This window comes from Capricornis sumatraensis, chromosome 8, assembly GCF_032405125.1.
Source record: "Capricornis sumatraensis isolate serow.1 chromosome 8, serow.2, whole genome shotgun sequence".
Lineage (NCBI taxonomy): Eukaryota > Metazoa > Chordata > Mammalia > Artiodactyla > Bovidae > Capricornis > Capricornis sumatraensis.
In genome coordinates this window covers 73,494,213-73,514,305 of record NC_091076.1, presented here as the reverse complement: position 1 = coordinate 73,514,305, position 20,093 = coordinate 73,494,213, and the positions used below count along the sequence as shown (strand labels likewise).

Genomic DNA, 20,093 nt, shown 5'->3' with positions numbered 1-20,093 from the left:
TTCCTAAGAGGCTACAGAGTATAATGGACTTTGGAGTAAGACACCTGCTGTGTGCGTGCTAAGTCACTTCAGTCATGTCTGACTCTGAGACCCTATGGACTGCAGCACGCCAGGCTCCTCTGTCCGTGGGATTCTCTAGGCAAGAAAAGAGTACTGGAGTGGCTTGCCTTGCCCTCTTCCAGGGGATCTTCCTGACCCAGGGATCGAATCCCGTATCTTGCGTCTATCTCTTGCATCGGCAGGCGGGTTCTTTACCCCTAGCGCCACCTGGGAAGCCCAGAGTAAGACACAGTGGGTTTAAATTCCAGCTTTGCCCCCGACTGGATGTTTGTTTCCTCCGGACTTCAGTTTCTTCTTCCTCTTTCTGTCTCCCAGGATTACTGTGATAATCAGATGAAATAGTCTAGTGCCTAGCAACCATCAGCCACCACTTCATCTCCAGCACAGCTTTCCCAGTAAAATGGGCTATTTCCGCCACCGAGATGTTGTGACCCATGCAAACTGCAGAAGTGAAATGCTGACTTGGTCTGCATGCCGCTGCCCTGAACCTCCTTAATGGACTTCTTGCATGCTCATGAGTTTTTGTTTCTAGAACGTGCCCTGCCCTGAGTTTGTTCAGTTTTCTTTTTCACTCGTGAGAACGTCTTTTCATGATCAGTACCCAGGGACTTTAGAATGTCTGGACGGTGGTACTCCTGGACGGCAAGCCTGTTTCCTCAGTGCCCGCCAGAGGCAGACTGGTCCCCTGAGACGACCCCTTCTCTCTTCCCACCTTGGCTTTTCTTAAGCCACCCTTCCTGGCCTCCGCTCTGGTGAAAAGTAGTCCAGAAACCTTGTCCTCTGCCTCCTACAGGGCACACTGGCTTGGCTTGTACCCTCCCAGCGGCCTGGTGGGAGCTGCAGGGTGTCAGAGACGGCCATGGGAAAGAAACAGCTCACAGGACGAGCCCAGTGCGTGCGCCAGCAGCTCCCACTGCCTGCTGGAGCCGGCTCAGTGAGCCGCTGACAAGAGTCTTCAGAACACTAAACAGGTGATTAAAACATCAGTATAAGTCTTTCCAAACTTCACAGAAAGCCAAAAAACTTAGCTTGGACACCACCAGAAATTTTCCGCTCTGGAGCTTTATAAACTGGTCTGATGTTTCTTCCTCTGCTCTGTGGCCAGAGGGGAGCTCTGTGCTAATGATTCATAAAACCCTCCGAGTCTCCCTGAGGGGCCGACCATGTGAGAAGAACCTGTACCATCTTTTCCCATCCGGAATTATCTCCCGGCTCTAACTGTTAGTTCAGATTCTGAATCTTCAGCCTTTCCTTCCAAAAAAGCCAAACCCAGCTCTTGGCACCATCCCCCATGACAGAGCCAGGCTCCAGCATCAAGGTCAGTGGCAGAACCGTCTTCCTCTCCTTCCCAAGATGACTGCCCAGAGTCAGAGAAACCCCTGAAAATGGAAAGAGACCTTCGGAATCACCTGCGTCTCTGCAAACAGGGTTGGGTGGCTTGCCCACCATCACACAGGAGAGCATGCAGTGAACGTCCGTCCCTCCAGTCCTGTAGCAGGTTGGCTGCCCCAGAGAAGTGCAGCAAGCCCGAGAGTTCTGTCCTCACAAGATCAGTGGCAAGAGGCTGCCCCGTTCGGATTTTTTTATGATCAGCCCTTTCCCCTGCAGAGACTGTAAGAGTCTCTGGCTGAAGCACAGGTGATGCTTCGGGCCCATCGAGGGCTGGGGTGGCTGGAGTGCTCCAAGCAGGGGCCCATTCCCAGCCCTTCCACTTACCAGCTGCCTGAACCCGAGCACATTCCTCCTCTGTGCCTTGGTTTCCTCGTCTGTAAAATAGAGGTTCTGACAGCACCAACCTCGTGTGGCTGTTGAGGGGATTAGATGAGGCACCGTGCCTGGCTGTGATGGGTAGAACCGCACTCAGCGAGTTTTGTTTTTGTGCCTGGGAAGCCCCAGTGGTGCTCTTGCAGGAAGTGGGTCTGGTGAGGTGGCAAGAATGCTGGCATAGGAAGTCATTGCATCTGGCTTCACATCTCATTAATTTTTTCTTATCTCTAGTATCATTATCTGAATGTAATAGTTGCTGCTTCATAGGGTGCTGAGGGTTTCTAGATTCAAGACTGCCATGAAAAATGTAGCCTGCTTCTTTGTACCTTCCCCAGAGTTGCATTTGAAGAGTGGACTACACTTGCGGCTGCCTCCTCTTAGTCTACCAGCCTTTTTTTTTTTTAATATAAATTTATTTCTTTTAATTGGAGAGTCTTCCAGCCTTTAAAGCAGTGATTCTCCAACTGCAGCGTTCCTAAGTGTTAATAACAGGAACGCTTACTTAAAGTACACATTCCGAGGCCCTGTCCCCAGAGATACTAATTTATTTAGTCCAAAGTGGAGTCCAGGAATCGGCATTTTTAACCAGTTCTGTGTGTGATTCAGTGCAGGTGGTTTTTAAAATGCTTTTTAGCACTCAGGGGTGAAGAAAGGGGACCTGATATTTATTGAAGAGCTTGTATATGCCAGGCATTTGGCTTACTTAAACCTTATCAAACTATAAATAGACTTCAGTTCAGTTTAGTTATTACCCACGTTTGTCGTGTCTCCAGCCATGAGGCCCTGTGCCACTTGGGAGTCAGGCCTCTAGATGTAGAACCTGAAAATGCAGCTTAAAGTGGCCTCAGGCCTCAGCCCTAAACTCAGGGAAATCATCTTCACTGTATTTTTAATATGCCATGGGGATTCTCGAGATACAGGTGTAATGTTTTCCTCCGAGCATGACATCAGTGCTTTGAAGAGAATGATTCTCACCTCTCGCTGAGGCATGTTGTACCTTGCCCTGGGGCAGCAGCCTGCAGTGAGGACAAGGCAGGACGTGCCCAGAGCTTAGCTTCTCATGGTATCTTCTTTCAAACTAGAAACTCCGTAGGTAGCCTGTCAAAAGAGAGCATCATTCCGTATGGAGCCTGAATCTGCTTGGGAGCACCACCCACCGCAGAAAGGAGCATCACTGAGTCTGTCCAAGGTGTCCCGTTGTGCAGCACAAGGAGCGTGATTCATGGTTATACAGTGTGGCCGGCACCCCTGTGCCCACGGCCACGATGGCACCTGGAGTTGCCGTCAGCCTCCCACAGTCAGCCATCCACGTTGTCCGACCACCCATAGTGTATATTAGATGCAGCAGATAGATTTTTCTTTAAATACACACACATGTATACACACATAGGCACACACACACACATACATACAGATTACATGCCTGTCCTCAAGAGCCTTCCTTAAGAGAAAACAGGATAGCCTAATGGGAGAAAGATGCTGCGAAGCATAAACAGATGAAATTTATGGATGTCACGAACTTGAGAAGGAAGGTGACATTCTCAGATGACAAACGAAGGAGGGACCCAAAGAGAACTTGATAGGCTCCAGTGGAAGAAGTAAATAATGACACGAAATCCAATAGGAATAAACCTAAAATCCTACTTTATCCAGAAAGTCAGCACACACAGCAAGTAGTGTGCAGGACAGTACTGAATAATGGGGTTTTTATAGTGTGGGGAGGCCTCAGTGAAGGAATGTGATAAAGGGAAATAGTTAGTGGAGGGCTTGCACTCAGTGGAGGGAGATATTATTTAGCCACATGTGTGAAAACACTTTGGGGATTTGTTGATTAAAAGCTCACAATATGTTACTAGGGCAAAGCGGTGAACAGCAGAACACGTGCTTTTTCGGCCAATTCGCAGAGTTGAGGTGTCCAGGATAGAGCAGGGAGGAGCTGTGTGTCCTGTTCTCTGCTGCCAGACCGCACGTGGGCACTCCCTGCAGCAGACATTCGTCTCCGTGAAAGTCTTAGTGAGAGAATCCCCAGGATGTTGAGGAGACGGTTGAAGTGAGGAGCAGTGGAAGGAAGTGGGACTGTTTAGCCTAGAGAAGGTGTAACAGAGCAGATTTCAAAAAAATTGGAGGCCAGTCAGACAGAAGCAGAGTTGAGAACTTTGTCGCGGCCCCACAGAACAGAACTGGAAGCACAGGGAGGCAGATCTGGGCTTGAGAGCGGTAGACATTTCCACCAATGAGAACAGTCCAAAGGGGGGATAGGTTCCCGAGAAGGGAGTGAACCCCCTTGTAGGCTAAGAACAGTAATGGGCCTCTCACACAGCATGTTCAGGACTGAGAGTTAATAGGAAAAAGAATCTGTTAAGTAGGCCATAAGAAAAATTACTTATATATGTCTTCAGCATGAAGCGATAATGGTTTTAAGAGGATCTTGAGTCCTCTGCACCCGACATAGACAGGAAAGGGTTGGCTTGCTGAGAGACGTAGCGGGGGTTCCAGGGAGGCTCTGAGTGACTGCTAGCTCACTTTGCGGCGTCAGTACAGGTGTGGAGGGCTCCCCGTGCTGTCGGAGAAGAGGCGGAAGACGTGGAGGCCTAGCCTGTAGGTGCTGGAGGGGTTTTCTGGGGATTTGGAAGAGGTCAGTGCCAGGTTACTGTCGGATCCCTCTGTGGCCCGAAAGCTCTGCGAAGTCAAGGACTGCATCTGACTTGTTCTGTCTTTTTTAAACCATGCATGGCTTTGTGTTTTTCAATATTTACTTATCTGACTTCCCTCGGTCTTAGTTGTGGCACTCGGGATCTTCGTCTTCTTTATGGCACGCAGAATCTTTAGTTGCAGCATGTGGGATCTAGTTCCCTGACCAGGGGTCGAACCTGGGCCCCCTGCATTGGGAATGTGGAGTCCTAGCCACTGGACCTCCCGGGAAGTCCTGTCTTATTCTCTTCCTGCCCAAAATGCCTGGCGTAATCCCTGTCACATAGCAGAGCCTTAGGGAACATGTGTGGGCAGTGGGCCGGCAGGCTGGACTATTAACTTTGAAAAGAAAGAGTTTGTATCACACTTAAAGGAAGGAGAGGGAATGAATTGATTGCATGGAAGTAAAGGCCTGTAGGTCGAGGCAGTTTGGGGAGTAATCTGTAGTCTCAGAGGTACCAGGGGGTAAATGGCATGCAAGGGAATGTTGAACAGGGGTACCTGGAGTTGGGGGTTAGGGAGAAACAGCGAGGAGGGAGCGAGGAGACGTCTGGTAGGGAGACCTCGCACGGACCGTGGGGACTGTTGAGAGAGACGGGGATTTCACCTGGTGCCAAGGCTGAGCCCAAGGGATTTCTCCCTCCTGACTTCTTCAGGCTCTCTCCACCTAAAAGGGATAAAGGAGCGTGTGCCCAGTCTCTACGAAGGGCTTTGCTTCTCCCCAGGCTTCCTCTTCCTCTTCCCTTGAAGGAGAAGAAGAGAAATGAGAATTCTGCCCTTTTGGGTGCTGTTAGTCATTGGTGGGGCAGGTATCTCTCTCCCGGGAGCTTAATTCACCTGCTCTGAGTGTGCCCCACCCCCTTCTACTGAATCCTCATGGTCTAGAATGGGGCCTCGTGCACACAGTAGACACTTACTAAGCATCTGTGGAGCTGAGTGGTGATTGGGTGTGTTGAATGCTGCAGGTCTCAGCATTCATCCCCACACACATAAATAAAACCAGAAGCAAACTGGGTGATGGAGCCTGCACACGAACCCAAGGGGCGGCCTCCTGATGCTGGCTGTCTGGAAAGCAAAGAGGCAGGTGGCTCAGGGCGACCAGAGCTCCAGATACCGTGCTCCTGGCCCAGAACTAACCGGCAGTGTAGAAGCCGACTGCATGTGGATATTTGCAGACTGAGACAGACTCAGGCCTTTCCTCCCCAGGGGCTGAGCTTGTAGCCTCCCCTGCTGGTTCAGTGAGTGAGGGCCCCAGCGCCAGAGCTCCAGGTTTCAGAGCAGCTGAAGCCAGCCAGACCTGAAAGGCTTGTGTTGGCAGTGCCAGTATCCGCCCAGCCCCTGCCAGTGCGGGTGGCTGCTCTCAGAGCCTCTGCAGGGGAAGCCGATTGGACCGCAGCCCGAGCTACTGCTGCCTATAGCTTACTCCCTGCAACGCGCTCACTATTGAGAATGCACCTTGCTCATGCAGTTGTAGCTTAGAGCTCCAGGGTAAAAAAGAAAAAGGTAGTTTCTTTCCACGAGGGAACAGTTCAAGAAGAGCCAGCTGTCCTCTACCCAAGAGAGCCAGGACTCCTCTCTCGCTTTGTTTAGAATGTCCAAGCTCAGGAAATTCAGGTGGGTAGAGATTGCTTTTCTCATGTCGAGAGACCTGGAGCAGGGATGCAGCTTGCCTCGTGTAAGGAGGGTGCCAGTAACAGAGGCATATCTGCCAGCCACACCCCAGTAGGAGGGGCCAGGGGCTAAGGCAGCTGAGATTCACCACAGGGCCTCACTTGTGACGTGTGTTAGTGCCACGCTTGCCCTAAAGCCCCGGCCCTGGGGCCCCCTCTGGAGTCCTACAGAATGCACGCAGGCCTGTGGTGAGGTCCTGAGTCCTTATAGACAGCAGGAAAGGGGCCACTGCAGAAAGGCTGGCCCTTCCCTCCGCCAAGTGCCTTGTCCAGTCACCTGGATCCAATACCTTAGCTCAAAATAAACTGTTCCAGCAGCTTCAGCAGCCAGGTGAGCATTCCAGGGCCTTTCCCCTCAGCCCTGGGCCGTGTGCCTTTACCTCTGAGCCTGGCTTCCACATGTCTCCGTGGTGTCAGACAGAGCCCCCCTCCTGCCTCTGGGCAGAGCAGGGCAGCATAGAAGAAAAAGCATAACAGCCACTCATGTATTTAGCACTTTCTGAGCCCAGGCACCTTGCTAGATACTTGAGATGCATTATCTCTCTTAAACAGCTTTGAGCCAGGGCTCAGAGACATTGAGTAACTTGCCTAAGGACACACAGCTAGAAAGTGTCCATCAGCACTTGAATTTAGACCTCCAACTATGAAGCCCAGGCTCTTGACCAAGCTGCTGTATAACCTCAACTTGCCTCTTCCCAAAATGGGCCTGTTTTTCATTCTGTACTTACCTTCTTGCCACCAGTGTCTGCTCCACTTCTGTTCTCCCACCTCTCCTCCCAGTGTGAACATAGTCTCCGTCTCCCCCACGCTTACCAAGTCTTCCCACCTGACCATTTGCCAGTTCCCACCCACCCCTCTGTAGGAAACTTAAGGCCAGTGCGCGGTGCGGGAGGTGTGGGTGGGGCTAGCTGGCTGCCATTCACTCTGAACAGGCATCTGTGCCTTACCAGCTGATTGGTAACGGCCCGCGTTGCCTTCACGAAGAAGAAAACACAGCTGTTAGGACCAGACGCGTGGAATGGTGTGGCTGCTGCGGGGTGGGTTTGCCCGATGATTGTGAGCATTTCACCTTGTGACCTGTCGACCCCTCAGCTGGCGCAGACCAACCATAGCACCAGGGCTGGCTGAGTCTGGACACTGGGATTGAAGGAGACTGAGGGCCAGGCCTGTGCTGGAAGCAGTGGGGCCCTGCTGCAGCAGGGATGGGGAGCAAGTGACCCGCTGACCACGTGGAGGCCCTGGGACAGGATACCCGGGGCTCGTCAGGATCCGTGTCTGGCACAAGGACCCAGACGTTCTCTCCTTGTCCACTTTGTCATTCAGCACCTGCCAGGTTCTTCCCTCCTCTCCCCTCTGACCTGTAACCCTCTCTCACAGTGCAGTACCCATTCGTCCTGATTCAGCTGGGCTGGGAGTGTCTGTTTTCCTCTCATCGTGAGCAGCTGCCTCGGCCTTCAGAGGGATTGTACGTCCTCAAAGCCAGCTTCCCTCCCCTAGGAATGTGAATAACCCCTTTCCTCTGTCCCCCCAGCTCCAGAGGATTCCCTGTGTCTGAACTTTCACTGGCAGACCCCTTCTCAGGCTGACACACCCTTGGCCGCTGTAGAATCATCCTTCCAGGATAACCGACCCACCCTTCGGTCTCCCGTGAGGATGTGTCGTGTATCACTAGAGGTTCTCAGTTTGTGAAAACACTGTAGTCTGAGTTCAGTTTCTTGTAGCCAATCATGCAGGCTTGGCTCATTAAAGATGATAATTAACCCATTGCTAATTGACCTCAGCAGCCAGCCGGGCGGGCCTGTGTTTTACCAGCCTTGGTTGTGGATTTATAGGCTATGTTAAAATTTCTTAATAATCTCAGCAAGACTTCACTTTTCTGTCTGCATCTTATTTGCTCTAAGGACATTCTGTGAAATTAACAAGCTATAAAGTTTGATTGAAGGTTTCAACAAATGTGAAAGTAATTGGCTCCATTTAGAGAAACAAGAAAAATAACCTGTAAACTTGAGTTTGTAGGGGAAAACCCGTGTGATTTTTCTCTGTAACCAGAGGAGCAGTAGCAAGCAAGACTTTTTAAAACCAGTAAAAAAAAAAAAAAAAAAAAAAGAACTGGCTGATAGAGCAAGTTTAAATTCTGACCACCCCAAACCAAAAGTTTAGAAAAAGAAGTTTTGCAAAATGTAGCCAGCCGCTCCAGTGTCTGTGCCTTCCAGGAGGCCTGTCTGGAGAAAATGGGGGCCCAATAAAGATGCAGCAAGTCCCTCATTCCGGGGAGCTGGCATCCAGAGGCCTGGTTCAGCTCTCTGACCCCTCCTCTTCCCTGGCTGGTGTTAAGTCTCACAACTTAACATGCATCTGTGGTACCTGCGGCTCAGTTCCCCGTCGCTCCCTCTCCCTCCACCGCCTTCCATAAGACAGCTTAGATCTCTTTTTCTGTTTCTTCAAGACATCCCTGCACAGGCTGCGCTGATGCTCTGCCACGTGGCCATGGACACCCACCGGTTTTCAGAGAACACTGTTGGTTCTCTGCTCATCCACCACCCCACCCAAGATATGCCCCAGACTGCCTTCCCTCTTCTCTCTACCCTGGCGGTTTCTTCCTGCTTTCCTCAAGACCTCTGCTTCCTCCTGGCACCAGCCTCCGCTCACCACATGCACGCTCACATTATCTCTCTCGAAGGGACTGAGCCTGGGACAGGCCAGGCTCCCATATCGCCCAGCCACATCTCACTTTCAGTTTTCCTTTCTGCTGGGTTCTTTGCGTGTGGACCTGACCCGGGTGATAGCTGGAGCCCTGAAGCTTGAGGTTTCAGTTCCCACCGGCAGGGCACGCTGCCCCAGACGGCCTTCAGGGGAGGGGAAGGGGCTTTCTCTGGGTGCCCTTCTTTGAACCCTTCCCTGACCCAGAGCCCCAGTTTCCTTTCCTTCTCTCTTTTTAAATTTTATTTATTTTTGGTTGTGCTGGGTCTTCGTTGCGGCCAGCGGGGGCTCCTCTTCCTTGTGGTGTGCAGGCTTCCCATGGCGGTGGCTTCTGTTGAGAGCCCCAGGCTCCTTTCGAACTGACTGGAGTGAGACATGAGAGGGATTTTGTCCAGTAACTTTGGAGTTCCTCGTAGTCTCCTGCACCACGAGTCCCTCGAGGAAGACGATGACTGCCCCTAGGAAGGTGCAGGTCTCAGGTTCCCCAGGTCTTAGGTTCCCTGGGTGTTTCCTGGCCACCAGGCCTTTTCCTTGCCTCCATCCCTGGTCCAGCCCCACCTGTTAACAGCCCAGATCTTTCTCCTCTAGAGAATCTAGAATTTGCCCAGAGCTACAATGTACCTACCACATACATTCTCTGTTTTTCATTGATACAGAATGGAAAAATGTACTCACAAACAGAGCTATTGTGGGGATTATGTCATAGACTGCATCTGGGCTCCTTCCTTTCTGAGCGGGGAGCCCAAATTTAACCCCTCTCCTACCAGGAAATCCTCCTTGGCCAGACAAAGCTCGCCTTGGAGTTGGCTCTTCATGGGTGGTTTAAAGGGCTTCTTCTGTTGTGACAGCCCTTTTTATACACATTTAAACTTTTCTTGCCCAACTCAAGTGCTGGTGGCTTTGTATAGGAGGAACATACCCTGCTGGGCTGGTCCCTCCCACCTGAAAGCAGAAGGCTTCAGCAGACAGGCCAGTGGGCTGGAGGCCGAAGGTGTCTATGGGCCCCTGGACAAGCCCTGGACTTCCTGCCTCTCAGAGTTCCCAGCTCCTTGATCGCTCCAGCCCCACTCCCTACCCCCGCAGTGCACTCTGAAACCTAAGGAGACTGTACAGCCATGGCTCTTCTCCCCCATAGTTGGATCACGAAGGCGAGAACACCCTTCCAAAAGGCTGGGTGACTTTTTTCTCTCCACACTTGCAAAATTCTTTTCTATACCCCACTTAGAGACCCTGTTGGACCAGAGCTCCTTTGAGAATCATCCAGGAGTTCCTTTGCCCTCAGGGAGGAACTGATGGGCACAGCAGACAGAATCCCCCGGAAGCCAGGTTCCTTCCAAACAGAGTGAAAACTAAAATGGGGGCGGGTGGTGGAGCAGGGGCTGGGGAAAGGAGGCGACGCTGCTTGTGTGTGTGTCCACACAGATGACAGCTCCCCACGATCCTCTAAGCATGTGCCATGGGCTGGCTCAGGGTGTCTGCGTCCCTGGAAATCCCCATCTCCAGGAGCCCCACGTCCACACATGTGGCCTTTCTCCCTCTTGGCCAGGAATCCTGCTTTGTTCCCCAGCCGCTTGGCGTGCCCTCCGGCCCGTGCCCTAACAGCAGGAATTGTCCGGCTTGCCTGTCAGCACACACACCCCCAGGGCACACTCTCGTCTCCTGGGCAGATTTCAGCTGCACACTCAGCAGGAGCACCGCTGTACCCCTCATCCCAGGGTGATGCCAGGGACCACCGTCAGGTGTTGCCTCTGTCCTTCTCTCACTCCTTCACCCCGCCTCCTCTCCATTCAGTGACAGCAGCCTCACGCCGAAAAGGAAAGTCCTGGCTCCGTTACATAACTCTCCATAGTGCGAGCAGTAGCTGGGGCAGAAGGTCAGAGGTCACAGTGGGGTCAGGTGGCTGACACACACTGTAACGACAAGGTGGTTAAAATTAGACCACAGAGAGGAAACTGGCAGTCTTGTGGAAATGCAGAAGTTTCCTCTGCAAGTGAGAGGCTGGGGATGCAGGGAGGCCGCTGTGCGTGCTGGCTGCCAGGCTATTACTCATTTCAGCTCTGTTCTTTAATGCCTCTTAGCCCCTGCTTCTGTATTTCTAGCCTTCCTCATCCCATGTGTGAAGACACGCGATGGAACCCATGGTGACCTGCCCTGGCCCGGCATGCACTTCTTCCCTCTCTGGAAGCACAGGACTAGGCACCCCAAGCTCATGACAGCTGTGCTTCCCTCAGCCGTTCCCGGGTGGCTGAGCACCTTTCAGGCCAGCCTCCCAGGTGGTCGAGGTATTCAGCCTGCGATTCAGGCCTCAGTTGCTGCCCAGGCCATTGGTGGGGCCAGCAGAGGCGCTGTCGGCCCTGAGCCGTGTGCCTCCATCCTAGGCTTCCATCCAGGCTGAGACATGGCCGATGATGGAGGCACACAGCTCAGGGCTGACAGTTGTGTGCAGTCAGCCTCCTGCGGCCACCCGGCTGCCGGAGTGGTGCTCGTCTCCACAGGCTCCTGGCGGACTTGGGTCATGCCTGCCTCATCTCTCCCTCTGGTACCCAGCCAGGCTTCCCTGCACCTCTCAGCCCTTCCCATGCGCCTCCCAAGTGCCCTGCTTGTCCCTGGCGCCCCTTGCCAGGGAAGTGTGAGATGTAATCTCTGCCACCAGGGGGTTGGGGGTTATTAACCAGGCAAGGGCGATAACAAAGACACCTGTGCACCACTGAGCAAACAATCTTAAGACAGTCTGCAGGTTAGTTACCCCACTGTGCGAAGCAGCCAGGGCAGTCCCTGTCATGCGATGGGATGGGAGGCATGGGGTTGGTGGCAGGTGGGGGGCCAGAGTCATGGTCATGGAGGGCTGCCGCCCTGCAGCATATTTGGCCACTGCAGTGTTTCCTTGTGGGAATGGCCTTGACTACTTATGAGCTCCAGATCCAACGGGGGCCCCTCTCCTCCCTTGGTGAGCGCCCTCCCAGAAGAGAGGAGAGGACCCCAGAGGCCAGGGAGGAAGGAAAGGGCACAAGAAGGTGCAAAGCAGGTGGGCTTGCAGATTTCGCAGAAGGACCCCAGGCAGGGTGACTATGGAAACTTTATCTCAGCCACTTACAAATGTGATGATTGCTCAAGACACTGATTTCATTTCAGCTAAATCAGCCCCAGCCTCTCTGACAGCACTGGCTTGTGTGCTGATGTGGCCACATGGGAGCGGGACAGCCCAAACCCCTGGAGGAGCAGGGCTTGGTGGAACAGCCTGCTCCCACCTGCTTCGCCTGTCTCCCTTCTCCTGACAACAGTTTCCTGCCGGACCCGTCTCTTGAGCACGAGAAGCTCTTAGATGGGGCAGGAACCTGTCGGGAAACCCGAAATGAAACAGCCAAGAAAGCCCTCATCTTCCATTTCTCACTCAGGCCGGAAGTTCTCCCCTCAGGAGTCTGGCGAGAGTGGAGCTGGGAGCAGAATGGAGAGGGGCAGTGAGAGTGCCAGAACTGCGAGTTCTGTGACCGTCGGCGTCTTATCCTCCACCCCTCCTCTGTCCAGCTAGATACCACATCAGGACCTAAGTCAGAGAGAGGCACACCCCCAGAGGACAGCGGTCATTGGTGCTGGGGTTGTCCGCTACCCTAGAGATGACCTGAGGGGAGATGGTGGTCACTCAAGGATCTTGGCCTTTGGCCTCATCTCACGTACACACACTCCCATTCACTGTTCCCGCGCACCCCCACCACGCAGATGACACATTTCTCGGGTGCCCCTAAGCCTCCAGTCAATGTCTCTCATCTTCCCTTTTAGAAAGTGTTATTTTTCTTCTCTCTCTCTCGCCCCGTAGGTTATTGCAGCCGACTGCAAAAGGGTCACAGTGCTGAAGTATTTTCTGGAAGCCCTTTGTGGACAAGAAGAGCCTCTGCTGGCATTCAAGGGTGGAAAATATGTGTCAGTGGCACCCGTCCCAGACACCATGGGAAAGGAAATGGGAAGCCAAGAGGGAAAACAACTGGAAGATGAGGTACAATGCGGGAAGAGCCCGCTGTGGCCAAGGGACGGCTCCCCCCAGCCCCGCGCTGCCCAGGGTTCAGCATTGACCCCTGGCTATTTATAACCAGCCAGAGCAGTGGCGATGCCGACATGCCCAGCCGGCTCCTCAAGAGTGCACTCTGTTGGTGCCCCTTCCTGCCAGTCCCCCAGTGCCTCCATCTCTCTCTGCTACGAGTTCCAGATGCTTCTTTTTAATGTTGCATTGGAGGAGAAGGGAGGGAAGAAAGAGTTTAATAATGTGCAGCTCTGGAGGCTTAGGGAAGGGGGTCGGGGGGGGTGGAGAGTGTTAGGGTCCAGGCCGAGGATCAAGTTTATGGATGTGTGGAGCCCAGCGCAGCACAGGCCCGAACTGCAGTCTCCAGCACACGTACAGGAAGAGCTGACATTGCTGGCCCCGTGTGGAAAATCGCCCCCTCCCTCGCTGCCTCCCGCCCTCCCTCCTGCACATCCTGATGTGATTAAGGAATGCTCCTCTTGTTTGTTTGCCCTTGGTTGTTCCTGTAGCCCTCGCCTCACTCACTCCAGACAGGGTGTGTGTGCATGTATGTGTGTGCACCAGCCCGAGTGCCCACCCCTGCCAGACCCCACTGGTGTTCGCCTCACCATGCGTGAGGTTTCTTTCTGGGGGTGACTGTTCCTGCGGTTCTGTGCGCAGGGGGTTTGTGTGTCAGCTTAAGCTGAACACTGCTGCCAGCTGCCCCGCCGTCTGTGGGTGGTGAGTCGCTGTGAGGTGGGGCACTGTGGATGCGTGCGTGCGTGCGTGCGTTTACTGCCGCTGCCCGCTGCCCTGCTGCGTGTCTGGGGTGGATGACTGTCTGCTGGGGGTGCACACAGAGCCCACTTTGCCTGATGCTCATCTCTTCCCTCCTCTTTGCCCCCCACCCCGCCAGTGTTAGAGGCAGAGGGGGCTTAGGTGGGAAGGAACGTGGGACTCAAGGAGGGGACGGAAGCAACTGCAGCCAGAGGCCAGGTCAGCCGTCGGCCAGCACAGTCATTTGGCCTGCGGCAGTCTCCAGCGCCCGGTGGAGCAGGGCGGGGTTCGGGAATGAAATCAGCAGCAGGCCCGGGAAGCCAGATGTCAGCTGGAAGCTGCCGCTGGTGATCTGAGGCAGTGATAGAGTGGCCACCTTTGCTTCAGAGTCTTCAGAGCAGCACAGTCTTGGATGGGCTTCATTGGAATAGCTGGAGAACCCCACCCCACCCCTGATGACACAGGGCTCCGCTTCCAGGCGAGAGGTGGTTCCAGGGATGAAGCTGAGCCCATGATTCCAGGCCCTCCAGATGAAACCTGGGCAGGGAATAACGGGAAGGAATGAGCTGTCAGTATGGGAGGAGCCAGTGGGCTTGCTAAAGCCACCAGGGTGTCCAGGCTCTGGGCAGGGCAGAGCAGTGCCACCCAAGCTCTGGGTGCCAGCCAGGCTTCCTGGGCGGGGTAGCGCCGCAGTAGGCTCTCTCAGCCATGTTTTAAGGCTGAGGCAGGCAGTAGAAGGTGAGCAAGGTAGCTCTCCAGGGTACTGCAGGAGATGTCCTTGGGCCCCAGAAGCCTGCAGGACCAGATCCAGGGCGACAGGCGAGCCCAGGGGCAAGGGCTCTTCCCCTCTCGCAAGGAGCAGTCCAGCTCCTGGCCCCGGATCTCGGCTGTGCCACACTTGTCTCCCTCCTTCCAAGGCTTCTTGACCAGACAAAGGTTGTGACCCACGCCGTGCTGCCCACTTCTTCCTTTTCCCACGAGCCTCCTGGGTTCCTTTGTGTTAGTGGCCCCTGGGAAACCCTGCTTACCCTGGTCTGTGTAATTTCACAACCCTGCACTTCCTCGTTTGGTGTGAGAGCTGAGCCAACCTCAGACAAGCCTCGCTGACCCTCTTTTGACCTCAGTCAGGCTCAGCGCGAGCCCCATGATAACCCTGTGTATCGCTGATCAGAGCAGGCAAGGGCAGTGTCTCCCACAGACCGGCCAGGGACCTGACTCCACTCACCCCGTCCAGGTTAACCCCTAAGACAGGAAGTAAGTGTGCAGAGAGAGCCTTCCTCCTTCCCAAGCCCTGGGCCACTCTGGAAGTGGGTGATACTGCGGGAGCCTGCAGATTGTCAGATGAGTAGTGGCTGCAGACTGCACCCCAAACCCCTGAGACCTCTTAGGTTAGTGGCCCCATCCTGAGATCCTGTCCCTCTCTACCCTGTAAGACTGAGTCACTTAAGGTGATCGAGAGAGGAAGGGGGGTGCTGTTTATTCAGACATTATTCTTGAGCAGAACAGAGCCCGTCTCCTTAAGGATGCTGCCGACACACCTAATCCCCCACCCCTCAATTCTCCTCCTAAGACAAGGCACTGCCTACCCACTGACACACTCTGGTAACCACTTTCCGCAAAGCGTGTCCATCGGAATGCCACTGCAACGGGCGGTTGGAGGAAAGGGTAACCTGTGTTGAGCAGGATCCCTGTGGGCCTGTGGGAGCTCAGCTGGGCTGCTGACACTGGCCTTGAGCTCCATCTAGGCCCGGGGCTGCACCTGCACCTCCGGGGGTCGTTGGTAGGAGTGCAGACTTTGGAATCAGTCTCACTAAGGGTTGAATCCCTGGTCTGCCGCTTGCTCACCTCGTGACCCTGAGCAAATTGTTTAACTCTCTAGACCTCTATTTGTTCATTTTATTAACTAGGGGTGATGATAGCATCCATTCACAGGCTGTTGTATTAAATGAGTTATTAATACATGAAACACGCTTAGCCGGGTACCTGGCTTCATAGTAAGCACTCAGTAAATGACAGCTGTTACTGTCATAATCATCATCATTATTACCATCCAGTTATCATTCAGACCCAGGAATCTTCTGCTCAACCGCCCCGTTACCAGTGCTAACGCTGTCCCTCCAAGGGAGCTCTCTCGGGCAGCTGCATGTTCTCCACTGACCAAGGCCAAGAGTGAGGGAGTGAGAAGTGGAGCCCAGGACCACCCGGGGAGTAGTGGCCTCTAAGAGCCGAGGCTGCGAGCAGGGAGGTGCCATCCCTGGGGAAGGCGCCTCCAGCCTGGCAGGAGACTCCTTAAGCTAGCCCGCCTTCTCCCAGTCTGTCCTGGCCTCTGGAGGGCAGCTGTGCAAGGTCGTGTCATGTGAATTCCTGTCATGGGGCCCCCAGCCCTCACACCGCCAGCCTGTGGTCTTAAAAAGAAACCAGGGCAAGGTCCGCTGAGCTGCAGCATCTGCTCCGACGCCGTCTGGGGCGAGGGCGCGTCCACGCCCAGCTCCCAGCTGTTGGCCACAGTGATTCCTATCAGATCGTTGGAATGAATTACACTTCAGTTGGGTGGTTTAACTTTCTCTGTCGTTTCCCCCTTTGGTGAGTTTCAAAATGAAAATTGGCCCAAAGTTTGACGTTTGGAGTATGTGCAAAGAAAGGGCTGTGACTATAGGCATGGAAGTAGATACAGTGTGGATCTATGAGTGTGCAAGAGGAGGACCCTGGAGTGCACAGGAGAGCCAGGGGAATACGTGACACTTCCCCAAGCTGAGGGGAGCACACACCATGGGGCCCTGTGCAGGGAATGGTTGAGAAGCCTGAGCTGAGATGCGGGAGGGACCAAAGGGTGGGTCTGGTCAGTGCTGTGGGCTCACGGTCTCCTCTCTCTCCTGACTTGCGCCCCCACCGAAGGAGGAGGACGTGGTGATTGAAGACTTTGAGGAAGACTCGGAGGCCGAAGGCAGTGGGGGCGAGGATGACATCAGGGAACTTCGGGCCAAGAAGCTGGCTCTGGCCAGGAAGATAGCGGAGCAGCAGCGTCGCCAGGAGAAGATCCAGGTGGGGCCCGGCCAGGCACGCGGTTCTGGTGTGGGTAGTGGTCTGCCCAGGGCCCAGAGGAGATGGGGGTGGGGGTGAGCAGGACACTCTCGCTGGGACCTGACTGGTTCCACCACCTGTGTTCTTCCTCTGCTGCTCAATTCTGGTCCGGCTCCTGCAGTGCCCCTCCTCCTGGGATCCAAGGCAGGGTCAGGTTCTTCCCCAAGAATCTGCTGAAAGCTCCTCCCCCTGTGATGATCTGTGATGCCGCACAGACCCGACCTTTCACATAGTTTCGGGGGTTTCCCAGTTCCCCTGAGCCTTGTGCAGACACTCCTGGAGAAACCAGGGTTGTCTATTGAGAACACCTGTTCTCAGGGGTGAGCTGGTGTCATGGCCACAGTCTGCGTGCATGTATTCCCACTGTAATAGCCGCGCCCCTCTGGATAAGACACGCTAAACCCTTCAGAGAGAAACTACTCCACCAGGATTCTCACATCAGCGGGCCTCTCGTGGACCCATGCTGTCCGTGCTCGCAAACTTTTCCTTATGGTTCTCCCAGGTCCATCTCTTGTGCTGTAAGCTCACTTCCTCTTCCCTATTCCTCTTATCTGTCAGGGCAGACGGGGAAGGGCCAGCCACGCTCCTGCTTTAAGACTAGCTGCACACGTGGGGAAGCGCCAGTCCTCTTCAGGGATGTCTGTCTTCAGCCCTCTCTTCACCCACCTCTGGCCTTTGGCATGGAGCGTAGTGCATGTGGTCAGTCCGACCTGGTCAGGCTGGGCTCCACCACTCACCAACCATGTGTCTTGGGCACATGGTTTAACTTCTCGGAACCAGTTTCCTCATTTGCACAGTGAAAGTAGTGACAGCACCTCCCTCGTGGAATGGCCATGAGGCCTGCAGGAGCTGGTGCACATCAGGCCCCAGCACAGCGCGTGTGGCACATAGGGTGTGCTCGTGGCACACCAAGGGCTGACAGCAGACTGATGGTCCACCGGACAGAGCCCTGCCCTGGGAAGAGCTCTGTCTGTTGGGATCCGTGGGCCTTTAGACATGTGTGTACTAGTCGACCAGTTGGAGTTAAGCGTGTGGTACCTCTACAGCATCACCGTCACAGTGGTATGGCCGCTGCCTCCCTCTTTTCGTGATCTCTGTAAACCTCTGTCCTGGCCCTCAGAGCTTCGTCCTCAGGATGTCTGTCTTCCTGACCTGAAGCTCTTTTCTTCCTCACCATCAGTCATCCCCAAAGTTGTCTCCATACCACCACCTTTATTTCTTGACTCTCACCCCAACAGTCATAGAGTCGATTGTATCAGAGGTCCGCAAGTACTTGTCTCTGTTGGTTCTTCATCACGCTTGAGTTCCCTGTGGCTTTGGGCCCTGAAGCCACCTCTCTCCAGCTCGCAAGGACCTTCATATTCTGTCTGTTGACCACACCAGCCTCCTGGGCTTCTAGACCATCGGTCTTCACTTGCTCTTCTCCTTCCTTTCTCTTACTCCTTAGTCTTAGCATGCAGAGTTGACACTCAGCAGATATTTTTGTTCAGTGGGTTCATGAATGATATCAAAAAGAGCTTCATCTTTTTTTTTTAATTATTTATTGTTACTTTTTGGCTGTGCTGGGTCTTCGCTGCTGAGTTTGGGCTTTCTCTAGTTGTGGCGAGTGGGGTCTGCTCTTCACTGTGGTACTCAGGTTTCTCCTTGCAGTAGCTTCTCTCATCTCAGAGCACAGGCTCTAGGGCAAGGCTCAGTAGTTTTGATTCACAGGCTTAGTTGCCCCGCAACATGTGAGATCTTCCTGAATCAGGGATCACACCCATGTCCCCTGCTTTGGCAGGTGGATTCTTAACCACTGAACTATCAAGGAAGTCTGAGAGCATCATCTTAAAGCTCTTCACTGGCTTCTACGCCCTCATGTCTGCTTTTTTTATTTTTTATTTTTATTCATTTATATTTGGCTGTGTTGGGTATTCATTGCTGCACAGGTTTTTCCTCTAGTTGCAGCGAGTGGGGGCTGCTCTCTAGTTGTGATGCATGGATTTCTCACTGTTGCAGAGCACGGGCTCTTGGGCATGCAGGCTTTCGTAGTGGTGGCACATGGGCTTAGTGGCTGCGGCTCCTGGGCTCTAGAGCACAGACTCAGTGGCTGTGGTGCACGGGCTTAATTGCTCCACAGTATGTGGGATCTTCCCGGCCCAAGGATTGAACCTGTGTCCCCTGTACTGGCAGACAAATTCTTTACCACTGAGCCACCAGGAAAGCCCCCTCACGTCTGATTTCTTATCAGATCCTGTCTGTTCACTCGTTCATGCCCTCCTCTCCTCTCCATTCCCATCGCCACAGCTGCTGCTTTAGCCCAGGGATTGACTAGATTGGAGCCAGCAGCCCTGCACGGCACAAGTCTGACGGGGTCCTGTTTACCTTGGAGTCTGTGAATGGCAGCTCCTGAAGTTGTGGGACCGGGTCTGTGCATCATTATACAGTTTCATCGTTCCCTTCCCAAAAGCGCCACTCCCCTGCCCAGGAATCGTCAGCACCTTTGCTTGCCTAATAAGGTTGAATTCCTTACTGTGGCATCTGAGGCTGTTCCCAGTCTGTTTTCCCAGCCTCTTCTCCCATTCCCCGTGAGCCCTCACAAGCTGTAGGATGTTGGACAAATGCTTTGACTTCCTTGAGCCCGTTCTCTCACCTGTCAGACAAAAGTGGTGACAGCACCTCCCTCAGAAAGAGTGCTCGCGAAGTGCCCGTCCATCCAGACAGTCCAGCCCCGCTGCCCGGACAGCGCCAACCCTCCTTCTGCCCACCATCCCCAGACGGCGCTCCCCTTCCCCACGCTCACGTCTTGGTTCCTGCTGCTCCCTCAAGCCCAAGTACCCTTTTTTCTGCTCCACATTTCCTATTACCTGTTGAAATTCTATTCTTCCCTCAGTCCCCAGGCGAAACCCCATCTCCCCAGTGAAGCCTTCCCCGACTCCCCCCAGGAGGAATTCACCTCTCTGCTAAGTGCTCCTGTGGCACTGATTTATACTTCACTTGTGAAATGTATATCGCGTCTCAGATTACACTTATTGCTGGGCTTGTTCCCCCGCTGCACCGTGAACTCCTTGAAATCAGGTCCTGCGTCTTCCGCTCAGTGTGGTAAGCAGTGCTGAGCACCTACCAGGCTGGTTACCAGGGTACATGGGGGCGAACCAAGGAAGTCCTGCCCCAGAGTGTCCACTGGCACGGAGGTCAGTGACGTGTTGTGGGAGCGAGCCCTGTTACCAAAGGGGAGCGCCGGCCGCTGGAGGAGCACGTGCCGAGGGGACCTGGCCTTGTCCCGAGTGCCGTGGACAGCCCGGCCTCCCCAGTGACGAGCAGTACCTGACAGCGGTCCCATGCGGGACTTGACTTCTGGGGCCTGTGGCCGC

The 20,093-nt window shown here is 54.0% G+C and overlaps 1 protein-coding gene across 1 annotated transcript in view; it reads left to right on the top strand.

The window, feature by feature from the left end:
* Positions 1 to 20,093, top strand: part of SMG6 (SMG6 nonsense mediated mRNA decay factor) — a 198,909-nt gene that overhangs the window by 164,020 nt on the left and 14,796 nt on the right. The window contains exons 14-15 of the mRNA XM_068976479.1: positions 12,703 to 12,879; positions 16,555 to 16,701. Coding sequence (XP_068832580.1) covers positions 12,703 to 12,879; positions 16,555 to 16,701 — 324 coding nt within the window. The remainder of the gene's footprint in view (positions 1 to 12,702; positions 12,880 to 16,554; positions 16,702 to 20,093) is intronic.